At 48.7% G+C, this 16,873-nt stretch overlaps 1 protein-coding gene across 1 annotated transcript; it reads left to right on the top strand.

Moving 5' to 3' along the window:
• The first annotated feature begins 317 nt into the window (after positions 1-317).
• On the top strand, positions 318-962 carry LOC144276485 (claudin-3-like). The gene has a single exon (XM_077836584.1). It carries the CDS (start codon positions 318-320, stop codon positions 960-962), a length of 645 nt encoding a protein of 214 aa, XP_077692710.1.
• The last annotated feature ends 15,911 nt before the right edge of the window (positions 963-16,873 follow it).

Raw genomic sequence — 16,873 nt, 5'->3', positions numbered from 1 at the left:
CCCCATTCTCCTCTCTCACCAATGCCATCTCCATAAACAAAGGGGGAGTGGGGCTGGGGTGGTGGCAGAGGAGTCAGCGAAAGGAAAAGAGTCCGTTGGTGAAACCCCACCCCTGCGTGAGTGAGTAGCACTGAGGTAATGCAGCCCAGCCCTGGCTCCACTCACTGATATAAGGCAGCCACCGACACAGGTACACTCAGGAGTGAGCGGATCCTCTGGAGCCTACACAGACAGCGACAGGGGCCTGCAGGTGCTGCCAGCTAAGGAGTCCCGCTCCCTTTCTGCCGTTGGCTTGAAAGTATCTAGGGCGTGGCAACATGTCGATGGGGCTGGAGATCGGTGGGGTGGCCCTGTCGGTGTTGGGCTGGGTGGGCACCATCGTGTGCTGTGCACTGCCCATGTGGAGGGTGACGGCCTTCATCGGGTACAACATCGTGACAGCTCAGATCATCTGGGAGGGGCTGTGGATGAACTGCGTGGTGCAGAGCACGGGCCAGATGCAGTGCAAGATCTACGACTCCATGCTGGCGTTGCCCCAGGACCTGCAGGCGGCTCGCGCCCTGGTGGTGATCGCCATCGTGCTGGCCGTGCTGGGCCTCATGGTTGCCCTCATCGGAGCGCAGTGCACCAGGTGCGTGGAAGATGAGACAACCAAGGCCAAGATCACCATCATGTCTGGGGTGATCTTCTTGCTGGCTGGGATCATGACCCTCATCCCCGTGTGCTGGTCGGCCAACACCATCATCCGCGACTTCTACAATCCTGTGGTGATAGAGTCACAGAAGCGGGAGCTGGGAGCCTCCCTCTACGTGGGCTGGGCAGCTGCAGCACTGCAGCTGTTGGGGGGGGCTCTGCTCTGCTGCTCCTGCCCCCCCAAGGATGAGAAGTACGCTCCAGCCAAGGTGGCTTACTCCGCTCCCAGATCCACCGGGCCCAGCTACGACAAGAGGAACTACGTGTGAGGGAGGCAGCCCAGCACCCCTCCCGCCTGCCCTGATCCATTCATCAGGCTGCTTCTGACAGTCACTGCCCCCCCGCTGCTCTCTGTAGCCCTTAGGACCCCAGGGCAACACGGCCACCCCTTGCTGCCCCAAGGACGACGGTTGGCTGGTTGCTCACCAGACTTTGACTGTCATTCCAATGGCTGGGTGGAGGAGGAACTGCTCCGTCTCCCTCAGGGCTGCTGGCGAGGGGAAGCAAGACCCTGGCTAAGACTCTCGTTTCTGTTTGTAGATACTTTGTCTTTGATCTATTGCACCCCGGCTCTGAGGCACCCTCATCCCTGCCGGCTGGAGAAACCCCACTGGGCTCCGTTCCTCCTTCAAACCCGACGGATTCCTCCAGCTGGTTCAGCTGGCATCCTGGCGAATTCTCTGGCTGGGGGTGGGGGGCGGATGGGTAACTAAGAGTGAAGAGGTATTTGTACTGAACGTGCCAGCAGCCTCTCCCAGCTGGCACTGGCTGTGCCCTGGGTGTTGGGACCCCTCCTTTTCCCTACCTCCCAGGAGTTTTCTCTGAGGCACTGCTGGGAGCACCCCGCCCCCCATTTACCCTCCTCCCAGCCCTGGATGTGCCTGCCTGCGGGTTTGATGGCTGTGTAAATATGGATGATTTCTTGTAGCTAGGAGAGATTTTTCACCATGATTTGATTTGTGAAGGAAGCTGTTGCCTCCTAGCACCCACCTGCGCTGATGGGACTTATTCTGGGCCATGGAACAGTAGCTGATCCTTCTGGGGGCCCTGAGGTGGCTTCTGTGGGAAAGAGAGGAATGAAGAGCCCTCCCTTGCCATAGTAGGAAAGGAGGCCAGCAGACACTGGGGCAGGGGTGTGCAGGGCTATCGTCTCTCTGATCACCTGCCTGCCTGCGCTGGACAGGCTGTGCCCCCTGTTACACGCACTTAGACAGTCCTGCTTCTGCTGCTTTGTACTGAGTTACATTTTTCAATAAAATTGTCCAGTTCCAGTAACAGCTGAGTGACGTGTCCTTCTCCGGCGCATGAAGCAATGTGCTAGAAATCAGCTTTCCCTCCTCTGGCTGCAGCCCTGGCTCGGGCTTCGGTCTGGAAGGGCAAGGGTGAACCAGACAGCTCAGGTGAAAGTGACTTGTCAGGTCACTCTTCAGTAAGCCCTCTCCTCTCCCATTGGTTCATGCTGCAAACTCCCTCTCCACTACCTCCCCAGGCTGGGGCTGGACAGCGGGCCCAGGGGCTTACCCTTCCCCAGGTCCCACCATCCCAGTGAGTGACAGAGTGGGGTCCCATTCCAGTGAGGGGGTTCTTTCCCCATGTTCAGAGGCAGGGGGAGGTCTCCCCTAGGGAGATGCTCAGACAAGCTTGCCACCATGAACTGATGGGTTAACAGACACTGGAGAAGCAGCTCAGGTTCTGCTCTGTTTACTTTCCCTGCCAAGCATAGTTCAAAGTGTATTTCTTGCCTTGCCTAAGTGGGGACAGGTCTCTTCCCTGTATTGGGGGAAGGGCAGGATTGAGCAAGCTGTTATTTGCATTAGCCTGTTGCCACCAGCACAGTGTGTGTGAGATGGACAGGCCACACCCTCCTGCCCTCCACACTTCACTAGACAGGCAAACGCACACACCCAGGGTGAGCTCCCCAGCCTGTGCGGGGAGCATGGCGCTCTGCAAAGGCCCAGCCTGGGCTCCTATGTCGCAAGGCGTGACAGTGCCAAGTACAGTGGCTAGGATTGAGGGGTTCCTGCTCCCCATCCCCTTTCCTCCCTGAGGACATCCAGGGTGTCCTGCTCTGTAATCTACCTGAGAACTAGTCGCTAGGGAAGTGGCCCTGCTGCAGGGGGTGAGTGCAGCTTTCTGAATGGGATTGAGACTCGCCCCCATCCTACACCTGCCACCTCCCCACACCTTAGGAGCCGCAGAGACTATTTGGCAGGTGCGGAGATCAGACCCTGACTGGCTATGTCCTTCACCACATGTTACCAAGCAGATGTCCCACCCAGGAACTGACCCTCCTTTGCATGGTCATGAGAGAGAGCCCTTCACGGGGCGCTGAAGCATTCTCTGGGGATTGGGCAGAGACTAGCCCTGGTGCCCACCCTGGAGAACTGCCATATTCTAATGGATCTGGCACCCGCCTGGCTCTGCTCTCCACAGTACCTGGTAGGTCTGCCCACCTGACCGGCTCATTCGCCTAGATAATCAGCAACAAAAATGCTCATTGTTTAGGCCAAACTAACCTGGTACGTGACTTGCTGGCTTGAGCTGAGCACTGACCGGGTGGGGTCAGTAACCAGCAGGGTCCTGGGCCCAGGAGAGGCGGTGTTCTTCACCTGACCCCTCAGGGCCATTCCATACCCACGCTGCTGCAATCATGGGCCCAGCACCACCTTTGCCCTTGCAGTGAACACAAAGGAGGCTATTCAGGCAGCAGGGCAGACTCAGCCCCTCTAGCTCTCCAGCCACAACTCTACCACTGCCCCTTTTAACTTTCCACTGAGGGCCACAGGACACGTCCTCTCCCAGAGAAAGCTCAGGACACCTGCGTCTAAAGCATGGACCCCACCTGCTCATCTCCTGACCTCATGGCTCTACCTGGGCCCTGGACACCAAAAATATTAACCCCCCATATGGGGCATACAAGACCTTGCCCTCAGACCCCACCTCACTGGGGGCTGGTGCCCCTCCTGACCACACAGACCCTTGGGGTATGTCAGAGATGACCCTATCCAGACAGACACCAGAGACCCATCCATCCACACACACCACGGAGCCCCAGCATCGCAGACATCCTTGCAAGAGGAGACTGAGCTCCTGGGGCTTGACACAGGCTAGAAGGGAGAGTACAGGGGTAGAGCAAAAGTGCAGACTATTGTGATCCATGCTGCATGTGCAACAGAGAGTGAAGCAGCCTTGCACCATTAAGAGGCACGTCAGCAAAGGTGAAAGACAGGCAGGGTTAAGAGATGGAAACTTACCTGGGTATTCCCAGACTTCCTGGTGAAACTGTTGCAAATTAAGTCTGTTTACACCCTTAGGGTATGTCTACATTGCAATCAGCTGTGTGAGTACACCCAGGTAGGCATGTACATGCTAGCTTTAATCTAGCTAGCATGGCGACAGGCAGCAATGTAGACATGGCAGCACAGCCCCTGGTGTGCGTAACGAGAGTTCCAGGTGGGTTTGTACAGCTCCAGGTCTGCACCACTGCATCTTCACTGCTGTTTTGAGTCATGCTAGCTATAAGAAAGCTAGCTTAGGTACCCCTATATGAGTTGCAATCACACCTCAGACTGCACTGTAAATGAACCCTGAGTTACACCCATAGTTTGCTTTCAACATTGATTGTCGGGACTCCATAGCTGCATTAAAAGCAGCAGCACTGGTTCCCACTGCACAAGCCATGAAAAGTGCTAAGGTCCAGATCCATAAAGGAACTTAGGATCTATATCTGGGGCTTAGGTGCCTATTTTTAGGCACCACTGTGATCCACAAACCTACACTTGGCTGCCCCAACCGTCCTCAAGCACCTAAACTCATGAGGCACCTCCATTTTCAGGGGAAAGCTGCCTCATGCCTACATTTCTGCCTCTGGGTATGCACACTGCTGCCTCCCTCTAGGCAGCAGGACCCTCACCAGAGAAGACAGGCAGGAGCATGGATGCCCATCTTGCCCGCAAGGCCTGATCAGGTAGGTACGCTACACTGCAATCAGAGGTTCAGCTCCCATAGGCAGAAATTAACTAGCTTTAATCTAGCAAGCACAGCTCTGAACACGCCTAGTGGTCAGGGCCCATTCAAAATCCAGCTGGAGGAACAGGAGCTGCCTTCCCCAATACGTTTAGCCCAGTGCTTAGAGCACTCTAGTGTGTCAATTCTCTCCCTACCCAATGGGAAACCTGGGTCTCCTACCCCTCAGGGGAGTGCGCTAACCACCAGGCTGGCATACTGGGATGGGGGGGTTCCAGCAGTCTCTCCTATTGGAGCTTTTCCACTTTGGTAAATAATCACTGAAGCAGGGGGAGGGGAGCCTGGTCTCCTGCCTCCCAGGAAGGTGCCCAAACCACCAGGCTACAGAGTCCTTCTCTCACTCACTGGCCCAATGACTAGTCAATAATTTTATCCACGGTGGAACAGCTTCACCAGCAGAGACTGAGGCAGGCCCATGTCAGACTGCCCCATAGCCCTGTGGTTAGAGCATGCTGCTGAGAGGTGGGAAATCTCTGTTCATTGTTTCTCCTCTTCAGGCACTGGGGGAACTTGAACTTGAGTCTCCCATATCCCAGGGGAGCGCTCTAGCCACTGGGTCACAAGCTATAAGGGAAGAGGCGGCAGCACCTCCTCCCCCTCTTGTGAAAATCAGCTGAGGCACCAGCTCCAGGAAAGGGGTTCATGGCTGTGCATTGCTAGTAGAGATAGGGGGTCTCCCAACTCCCTAAGTGGAGCGGGGCTTAGGATACGCCCCTCTCATCAGCATCTGCTATTGGACAGCTTAGGCGGCTCCCTACCTAACGTGCTGGCTTCTGTGGATCCCATTCTCAGGTGCCTCTCTCTCCCCATGCACTGTCTGGGCCTAACCCAGGCTTTGTGGATCACTGTGATTTTCTAGGCACTGTGGCTTACTTGAGCTAGCTTTGCTCAAGGCCCGCTGGGGTATATCTACACATGTTGCAATCGTATCTCTGAATGCAGGGAAGTAGACACACTACTGCTCTCTGGCCCAATGGCTAGTTAGTGTTTATCTAAAGTAGAATACAGTGTTTTCCCCAGGAATTGAAATTTCGGGGTGGTGGTGTTTGAATATACGGGGGAGGGGGTGTCAGGGCCGATGAGGGGTGAGGGTGAAGGTGGGCTGTATGGCACCACAGTAAAAACTGAAAAATGTTTCATGACCATTTTATTAGATTTAACTCATGTTTTAAAATCATCACACAAATTAAAGTTGGCTACTCAAGCTTTTTATAAGGCACTACATCTACATCCTTCTTGGTTTCCTGTTATAATTTTGCACGACTCTGTTAATGAACTTCTTGAATGCAATGCATTCATCTTTGGTGGCTTCTCGTGTGTCCAGTACTTCTATTCCTTCAACTGATATGCTCATTAGTTCATTCACATAATCAGGCAGAAGGCGACTTCTTTCAGAACACAAAATTCTATTCAATAGTGAAAAAGAACGCTCAGCTGTAGCTGTTGTGACTGGGAGTAGCAAGAGATGAATTCCTACTTCTTTCATCCCAGGAATCATAGCATAAAGATCAGGTTGAGCCACTAGTGATGATGAAAAAGAAGTTGAAGTCAAATCTTCATTCATTCGTCGTATTCAATTCGTCTGTGTTCAAATTCTCTATTCTGTCCCGGGCACATGGCAGCCCCATTGCTGGTAGTGCCTCACTCCACTCAACTGTTGGTGTTTTATAGGACAGGGATCTGTAAAAGCTACGTAGAGGTTGAGTAGAATCTAGAAGTCGCTGTTGTAGATTTTTAAGAACCAAGTCTGTGTACTTTTTCAGTTGTCTTCACAAACATTTCTGGTCCTCTTCACTTAAAGATTCAATATAAATGCCTTCATTAGTCAACTTCTGGACTGAAGTTTTGCTTCTTCCAGTACTTTTGCAATAGATAGCTCTCTGATTGATCCAAATGTAGCTTCTATTGCTGGACAAAGATCTACTACTGTTGTAACAGATGCCTGGATGGCATTGTTTAATGATCCAAGTGGTTTCAACAGCAGACTTACAAGAGAGAGAATGGCAATAGTCTTCTCTGAACATAGTAGCAAAAGTAATCCATCAGCTTCACTACTTAGATCCATCCTATCTTGGTAGATACTTTCCAACGCCAGTAAGAACGACTGGAGTAATTTTAAGACAACAGCCAAGGATCGCTCATGAGAAAGTCAGAAGGTTTTCCCAGGTTGGACTAATTTGACCTTCAGTCCCAGTGTATCTTCTACATTTTCCAAGATATTCAGTCTTTTTGGACTCTTGCTGAAAAAAGAATATAATGAAGACATTAAATGTATAGCTTTTAAAATGTCTTTTGAAGAGTCTGCAGCGGTAGTTGGAGTAGATGGCCTCTGTAGTGTGTATAAGAGAGATAAGGGTTACACTTTTCTCTGAGCAAGCTTGTACTCCACCATGTCTTCCAGAGAAGTTTGCAGCTCCATCAAATGCACAAGCAGCCATCTGTTTGGGGTCCAAATGACAAGAATTTAACTCTTCTAAGATGTGTCTTCTATAACTTGAACATCTAGAAATGCGTCTACTGGCCTACCGCTGACATCAAGATAACATACGCAATGACTTAATACTTGATGCCCATTTGCAATGGTGCATTCATCAGCCATGTATGCAAATTTTTTGAATGTGGTGAGAGAGTTCTTCACTTTTTCAATTGTTCAGTCTTTCGCTGTTGCACCACATGCTTCTAGCCAGTCAGCTGAGTTTCTTTCAGAAAGATAGTGAGCATTTGCTGGTCTTGTTCAGAACCAGTGTTCAACTTCAGGATGAACAAGTGACCATGCACTTAACATTGGCCTCCAGTTTGTAGTGTGTGGTATCTCTTGCTTAAATAGAAAGAATGATGCCACAGCCATGTTTGTTCACATGAACTGTGTTGTATCTCCAACATTCTTAATAGCTTCATTAACACTCACCGGTGTTGTCCTTGGTCAGTGGAGACTCAGAGTTCAGAGCTTCTTTCTAACAAGTTCACCTACCAGGTCGGGGCAAGAAGGCACCTTGCTCATTCCTCCAGCTGCTCACTGTTCGCTCTGGCCACTGTTTTTCATTGTGCCACTGTTCACTCCATCACTCTGTTGCCAGTGGCCCTGCACCGTCACCTTCTGCTGTCACCTGCCACTGTGACCTCTGCAAGTTGGTCTCTTGAGGTTCCACCAGCTCTCAGGGATTTCAGCTCTCAGTGGGGGAACCTCGCTACTAGTGCGGACTGGGCCATCTCTTCCACAGGAACACTGTCCCACAGCACGTCTAAGCACTTAGACCTGATGATCAGTGATTTCAGCTGTAGCAGTCACTTAACAAAACAAAAGACTATCTATGGAGCCTAATCCGCTCCATCTTTAAACAGTGGAGAGGGGCAGGTCAAATAGTACTTGTGACTCAGGGAGACCATCAAGCAAAACACCCGTCCCCACCCTCTCTCTTGATGCCTTCAATCAGCACAGGCTAAGTACAATTCTACTGTCCTTTACTCATACAATAAGAACAACAACATTTCATTACTCTCCCCCGACCCCTACAAGTGATTTGTAACCCAGCCCCAGCCAAAATCCACCACTTGGGCAACACAGCTCTGTTTCCTGGATACCTAGGTAGATTAGGTGTGAATGTAAATACAATCTGGTCCTGAAGCCTTTCCCCCCAGCTCATCATTAGCTGTCAGGGAGAGTCCATTTAGACTTTACTTACAAATCATAATTTGAAATTATTAGTTTCGCCAACATCACAGAAATGAATGCACTGACATTGTCATAAAAAACAACAGCTGTATAAGGAAGCTAGTCTGTGTTCATACTTTTCAAATCTATTACACTTTTTCAGATACATGTATTTTATCATACACTTTATATGCTTTTAAATTCAAATGTCCAAACAATTGGCAACACTGCATGTAACTAGTTTACAAAACTGGGGGTGGGTGGGTATTGGGGAAATTCAGCAGGGGTATAGGAAAATCCCTGGCAGAACAGCTTCAATAGGAGAGATTCTGAGAACCCTACATTGGACTAGCTCAAAGTCCAGTGGTTGGTGCCCTCTCCTGGGAGGTGGGAGCCCCAGGTGTAATTCTCCCCTTGCCTGATGGGGAGAAAGGAGACCCTTGTTAAAATTCTCTCCCCGCATCAGGTCAGGGGAGAATTACACCTGAGTCTCCCACAGCCCACAGGAGAATTATACCTGGGTCTCCTACAGCCCACGGGAGTGCCCTAGCCACTGAGCTAAAGATTATGATAAGGGTGACCATGACTCCTCAGGCTGGTTTTGTGTGGGCCCCGGGCAGGTAGGCGAGATAGACAGGGGAACGAACACCTATCTTCACCTGGTTTGAGGATCCTGCTGGGGCTTAAGCATGAGCCAGGTGTCCGGAGGCCTAGCGTGAGGCATGCATGTGCTCAACAGCAGAAACAAAACCAGGGGACTTTTACAGTGAAATGTAGCCATTGAGGGATTTCAGGTGCCTCCAGGACCAGGGTTTGAGGTATTCAGTGGCACCTAAATTTCTGAGGCCCAGATCCTCAAAGGCGCACAGGTGCTGCTCCACTCAGCACTGCAACACCTAGCCCTAGGCAGCCTGTTGGCCAGTGGAACCCTCAGCCCCAGGCGAGGGGCCCAGGCCCAGATCCACAAAAGAACATAGGCACCTAATGCCCCATTTGTGGTCAGGGATTCTGGGGTGCGTGACCCCAGTGACCCACACATAGGGCTAGGGACACAGACATGAGTGCACCTCTCCAGGGCAAGAGACCGAGGCCCAATGAGGGGAGGTGCAGAGACCCAAGGTGCAGCACTGGGCACCAGAATCCCTCTCCACCTGGGGTGGAGTTGAGGAAGAAGGTGGACTCCACTTGGTGTCTGTTGTACACCGGGAGAGCCCACGAGCATCTCCTGTTCAACATACTACAACGTGTGCGTGCTCCTCCATGAACGACACAAACCCTGAGTAACCCTCACAGTCCCCAAAATGGAGGTGTTACTCAGACATGCCAGGCAGATCTATTACCCCTGTGTCCGACCAACTTCTCAACCGGTCATCAAAGTCATAAAAATGGGGTGTCATAAAAATAAAGAGAAAGGTAACCACCTTTCTGTATACAGTGCTATAACATCCCTCCTGGCCAGAGGCAAAATCCTTTCACCTGTAAAGGGTTAAGAAGCTAAGGTAACCTTGCTGGCACCTGACCCAAAATGACCAATGAGGGGACAAGATACTTTCAGATCTGGAGGGGGGGGGAAAAAGGCTTTTGTCTGTCTGTGTGATACCTTGCCTGGGAACAGATCAAGGATGCAAGCCCTCCAACTCCTGTAAAGTTAGTAAGTAATCTAGCTAGAAAATGTATTAGGTTTTCTTTGTTTTGGCTTGTAAATTTGCTGTGCTGGAGGAAATGTGTATTCCTGTTTTTGTGTCTTTTTGTAACTTAAGGTTTTGCCTAGAGGGATTCTCTATGTTTTGAATCTGACTGCCTGTAAGATTATCTTTTATTCTGATTTTACAGAGTTGTTCTCTTATCTTTTTTTTGTTCTTCTAATAAAGTTCTGTTTTTTTAAAAATCTGATTGGGTTTTTTGGGTCTTAAAAATCCAAGGCTGGTTTGTGCTCATCTGGTTTATTCTCAAGCCTCCCCAGGAAAGGGGGTGTAAGGGCTTGGGGGGATATTTTGGGGAAATAGGAACTCCAAGTGGTCCTTTCCCTGATTGTTTGTTAAATCACTTGGTGGTGGCAGCGTTTTACCTAATCCAAGAGCAAAGACTTTGTGCCTTGGGAAAGTTTTAACCTAAGATGATAGAAATAAGTTTAGGGGGTCTTTCATGCAGGTCCCCACATCTGTACCCTAGAGTTCAGAGTGGGGAAGGACCCTTGACAATGGAGTCTCTGCCAAAAGCTAAGAATTACGTGTTTGCCATGGTTATTGCACAATAGTAGTATGGAAAATAGTTTAGCAGATATGTCAAATGTAGATTAGGCTGCACAACTGTTGAAGTGAACTGTTGGCACCTGGGGCAAGGCGGGGTCTCAGGGCTAGCTCGATCACCACTGGGAATGGTGAACATCTGTGGAGACAGCACAAATAGCCTGTAATTGTAGACGAGCAAAGGAAATGGCACAAGTTGTTACGCCAAGGAGAAAGTCAGCAGGGATGCCTCATGAAAGTTAGATTCCAGCTCTCTGAACTGGGCAAGCGCTGCAAGGACTGACCATTAGGTGAGAAATACTTCGTTAGACAGGAAAGTCACTTGTTAATAAGCATAGGCTGTAGAGTGTGTTTTATTTTAATTGGAACCTAACATTTCCAAACCCTTTATTTTGGCCACTTCTTTTATTTGAACCTCTATTTCAAGCTCTGTTAATTAAACTTGAATTTGGCTTTATTATAGATCTGTATAAGTGCCATGTGCAAAGGACAGTGTTGAACTGAGGTGAAACCAGTAAACTGGGTGCACTGCTTCCACAGAGGTAGCGGATGGGTGCATATTAAGGGTGCCCCAAATACAAGGAACTGAACACTTGACTATCACAAAGTGGGGTCTGTAAACTGCTTGCCTGTAAGAGAATACGCAAAACTGAGGTGGCTAGTTAAATGGAAATTAAAAGGAACAGTCACAAGGGTGAAATGACTGCAAGTTGCATGGAAACTTTTAAAAACACCATAAAAGAGGCTCAAACTATATGTGTACCCCCAAATTTAAAAAAAAAAAAAAACAGTAAGAGGACGAGAAAAAAACCTCGCCGCCATCGCTAAACAACAAAGCAACTGAGGGGATTAGGGACAAAAAGGCAGCCTATAAAAACTGGAAGTCAAATCCTAGTGAGGAAAGTAGAAAGGAGCATAAACTCTGGGAAGTCAAGTGTAAAAGTATAATTATGCAGGCCAAAAAGAATTTGAGGAGCAACTAGCAAAAGACTTAAAAACTAACAGCAAAAACATTTTTAAGTACATCAGAAGCCTGCCAAACAGTCAGTGAGGCCACTGGATGATCAAAATGCTAAAGGAGAACTCAAAGAAGACGAGGCTGTTGGAGAGAAGCTAAATTAATTCCTTGCATTGGTCTTCACTGCAGAGGATGTGAGGGAGACTCCCACATGAGGGCCATTCTTCTTACGTGAGAAATCTGAGAAACTGTGCCAGCTTGAGGTGTCATTAGAGGTGGTTTTGGAACAAATTGAAAAATTAAGCAGTAATAAGTTGCCAGGACCCGTTGGTATCACCCAAGAGTTCTGAAGGAACTCAAATATGAAATTGCAGAGCTACTAACTGTGGAATGTAACCTATCACTTAAATCAGCCTCAGTACCAGATGATGGGAGGATAGCTAATGTAATGCTAATTTTTTAAAAAGGCTCCAGAGGTGATCCTGGCAATTACAGGACAGTAAACCTAACTTCAGTACCAGGCAAACTGGTACTGTTGGAATTACCAGAAACATAGAATAACACATTATGTTGACGGAGATTCAACGTAGCTTTTGTAAAGGGAAATCATGCATTGCCAACCTATTAGAATTCTTTGAGGGGGTCAACAATCATGTGGACAGGGATGATCCAGTGATTATAGTGTGCTTGGACTTTCAGAAAGCCTTTGACAAGGTCCTTGACCAAAGGCTCTCAAGCAAAGTAAGCAGACTTGGGATAAGAGGGTCCTGCAACGGATCAGTAACTGGTTAAAAGATAGGAAACAAAGGGTGGGAATAAACTGTCAGTTTTCACAGTGGAGAGAGGTAAATAGTGGGGGTCACCCAAGTATCTGCACTGGGAGCAGTGCTGTTCAACATATCCGTAGATGATTCTGGAAAAGGGAGTGAACAGTGAGGTGGAAAATTTGCAGAGGATACTAAATTACTCAAGATTGTTAAATCTACAGCAGACTGCAATGGTTTACAAAGGGGTATCACTAAACTGGGTGAATGGCCAAGAAAATGGCAGATGAAATTCAGTGTTGATAAATGCAAAATAATGCACATTGGAAAACATAATCACAACTATATATATAAAATGATGGGATCTAAATTAGCTGTTACTGCTCAAGAAAAAAAATCTTGGAGTCACTGTGGATAGTTCCCTGAAAACATCTGCTCAGTATGCAGCAGCTGTCAAAAAAGCTAACAATGTTAGAAACCATTAGGAAAGGCTTAGATAATATGACAGAAAATATCAGAATGGCACTATATAAATCCACAGCATGCATATATTGTGAATATTGTATACTGTTCTGGTCACCCATCTCAAAAAAGATATGTTAGAACTGGAAAAAGGTACAGAGAAGGCAACAAAAATTATTAGGGGTATGGAACAGTTTCCATGCGAGAAGAGATTAGTGAGACTGGGACTGTTCAGCTTGGAAAAGAGATGACTGAGGAGTGACACTATAGAGCAGTGGTTCTCAAACTATTGTACTGGTGACCCCTTTCACATAGCAAGCCTCTGAGTGCAACCGCCCTTATAAATTAAAAACACTTGTTTATATATTTAACACCATTATAAATGCTGGAGGCAAAGCGGGGTTTGGGGTGGAGGCTGACAGCTTATGACCCCCCCCATGTAGTAACCTCACAATCCCCCTGAGGGGTCCCGAGCCCCAGTTTGAGAACCCCTGCTATAGAGGTCTATAAAATCATAAACAGTGTGGAGAAAGTGAATAAGGAAGTGTTATTTACCCCATCACATAACACATGAACCAGGGGTTACCCAATGAAATTAATAGGCAGCAGGTTTGAAACAAACAAAAGGGAGTTCTTTACACAAGACACAGTCAACCTGTGGAACTCACTGCCAGGGGATGTTGTGAAAGCCAAAAGTAAAACTAGGTTCAAAGAATATTTAGGTAAGTTCATGGGGGACAGGTGAATCAATGGCTATTAGCCAAGATGGTCAGGGATACAACCCCATGCTCTGGGTGGCACTAAGCCTCTGGCTGCCAGAAACTTGGACTGGACAACAGGGGATGAATCACTGGATAATTGCCCTATTCTATTCAGATCCTCTGTAGCAGCTGGCATTGGCCACTATTGGAATAGAGGCTCCTGGGCTAGATGGACCATTAGCCTCACCCAGTATGGCCATTTTTATGTTCCCATAGAAAAGTGTGGGGCTCATGTAACTGCCTGTGGTGCCAGCAGCCAGTGGATAGGGAGGGTTTCCCATGGTGAGCACAGACGGACGCCCCACTCCCCCGCATCCTGTGAGCAAGTGGCAGTGATTCACCCCAGACACCTCAGGTAATCCCACAACATTTCACAGGAGGGAATAAGGAATCAAACCCTGGCCCCCAGCTGGACAGAAAGCCGTCCGGAACTTATGTACACTGCTGTGTAGTGCTGACCACATTGTGCTTGCACTTGTTTTGCTGAAGCAGAGCCAAGCCCTGAGGGACCAGCACAGCTCCCTCACAAGAGGAGGCATCAGTGATCAGCACTGTGATGAGAAGCAGGAGGTGGAGGAAATGAGAAGGGGCTGGACAGAAAGCAGCCTCAGTGTGTATTACAGGCAAAGCCCTGGTGTTATGGAGGGACAGAGATCCCTTTCAGGGCTGGTCCAAGCACAGCTTTGCACAGACAACTACAATAGTAGAAAAATCAGTGTAGATAAATTGATATAATCCCCTGTGCGTCTGCAGTTACAGCAGCAGAAAGGTGTTGAGAGCAGGAGCAGCGTTGCTTGGGTTGGATAAGTTCTCCCAGTCTAAGCAATTTAATACCAGGAGAAGTGTGGCACACAAGGGGGCTGCGTTGAGCGGATTTGTCTATACAAAAATGTGCAGACAAGCCCTTAGTCTATGTCCTTCCACAGAAGTGTGCGTGTGCACACTCACCCGACACCCCTTCCACCCCGTGTACAGCAGCTCACCCCACACACCCAGACATACAGGCACGCTTGTAATGCAGTTGGTACGTCTTGTCTCGGCCCTGGATGCTGAGAGCCGTGACCCCACCACTGGGCTGCACCCTGGTCACCTCCATCCATTCATCATTTTCTTTGCAGATCCAGATCCTTCCTTCCTCCCTGCTCCCTGCACTCTCACACAATCCCATGTCAGGCCAGATGAGCACAAACAGAGGCTTCTGACAACAAGAAAGGGAAGAATCTCCTCCAGCCAACAGCAACCCTCCACCCCCACCGCTCAGCTATTGCTACTGTAACTTCCCAGAACAACCTCATGGAGCCAGTCTGGGCAGGAGACAACTTAGGCCAGAAGGACATTATCTTTGAAAATTCATGGTGATCGGGGGAGGTCCCAGATAATTGGAAAAAGGCAAATATAGTCCCCATATTTAAAAAAGGGAAGAAAAAGAACCCAGGGAACTACAGACCGCTCAGCCTCACTTCAGTCCCTGGCAAAATCACAGAGCAGGTCCGCAAGGAATCCATGAAGCACTTGGAGGAGAGGAAGGTGATCAGGAGTAGTCACCATGGATTCACCAAGGGCAAGTCATGCCTGACTAACCTCATTGCCTTCTATGACTAGAAAACTGGCTCTGTAGATGAGGGGAAAGCAGTGGACGTGTTATTCCTTGACTTTAGCAAAGCTTTTGATACCATCTCCCACAGTATTCTTGCCAGCAAGTTAAAAAGTATGGATTGGGTGAATGGACTATAAGGTAGATAGAAAGCTGGCTAGATTGTCGGGCTCAACAGGTAGTGATCAATGACTCAATGTCTACTTGGCAGCCAGTATCAAGCAGAGTGCCCCAGGGTCGGTCCTGCAGCCGGTTTTGTTCAACATCTTTATCAATGATCTGGATGATGGGATTAATTGCACCCTCAGCAAGTTCGCAGATGACACTAAACTGGGGGGAGAGGTAGATACACTGGAGAGTAGGGATAGGGTCCAGAGTGACCTAGACAAATTGGAGGATTGGGCCAAAAGAAATCTGATGAGGTTCTGCAAGGACAAGTGCAGAGTCCTGCACTTAGGAAGGAAGAATCCCATGCACTGCTACAGGGTGGGTACTGACTGGCTAAGCAGCCGTTTTGCAGAAAAGGACCTAGGGATTACAGTGGACAAGAAGCTAGATATGAGTCAGCAGTGTGCCTTGTTTTTTTTTCTTTTTCATTTCCTGGTTTTATTTTGTCAAATACTGTTACAGACTTAGGAGACAAAAAAGTGAAATGTAAGACTACTAAAGATTAGTCTTCAAACATTGTATCCAATCAGGCTGCCTCTGCCCTTGTTGCCAAGAAGGCCAATGGCATATTGGGCTGTATTAGTAGGATCATTGCCAGCAGATCGAGGGAAGTGATTATTCCATTCTATTTGGCACCAGTGAGGCCACACCTGGAGTATTGCATCCAGTTTTGGTCCCCCCACTACAGAAGGGATGTGGACAAATTGGAGAGAGTCCAGCTGAGGGCAACGAACATTATTAGAGGGCTGGGGCACATGATTTATGAGGAGAGGCTGAGGGAACTGGGGTTATTTAGTCTGCAGAAAAGAGTGAGGGGGAGATTTGATAGCCTTCAACTACCTGAAGGGGGGTTACAAAGAGGATGGAGCTAGGCTGTTCTCAGGGTGGCAGATGACAGAACAAGGAGCAATGGTCTCAAGTTGCAGTGGAGGAGGTCTACGCTGGATATTAGGAAACACAATTTCACTAGGAGGGTGATGAAGCCCTGGGATGGGTTTTCTAGGGAGGTGGTAGAATCTCCTTCCTTAGAGGTTTTTAAGGCCCGGCTTGACAAAGCCTTGACTGGGATGATTTAGTTGGTGTTGGTCCTGCTTTGAGCAGGGGATTGGACTAGATGACCTCCCGAGGGCTCTTCCAACCCCTTATATTCTATGATTCTATGACATTTTAATTTGGGGAGAGGAAGAGACATTTAGACTGAAATGGCTCTTCTGGCCTTCCCATGGGCAGCTGCCATAGAGAGGCCTCACATATTGGTGAGCCCAGTAGCAGCGTCTACTGTATTACTCACAGCCTGCTTCCACTCCAGTTAGGGTGGCCACCCATGCATTCCTGGATACCGGATATGACAGTACTTCTGGGAATGGTGTGGGCATGCCCCTGCCGGCATGACCTCACCCCCTCCCCACCATGACCTTGCATGTACCTAGCAGGGGTGGAACAGCATGCTCTTCAAAAGGGCATTTGTCCAATACAGGACAAAACCACATCCAGTTCTGTATCAGTATTGGATGGGAAACAAACCCTACAAAAGTTGGACAGGACA

The sequence above is a fragment of the Eretmochelys imbricata genome, chromosome 17 (genome assembly GCF_965152235.1).
Source record: "Eretmochelys imbricata isolate rEreImb1 chromosome 17, rEreImb1.hap1, whole genome shotgun sequence".
NCBI classification, from domain to species: Eukaryota; Metazoa; Chordata; order Testudines; family Cheloniidae; genus Eretmochelys; species Eretmochelys imbricata.
This window is presented reverse-complemented; position numbering and strand designations above follow the sequence as displayed.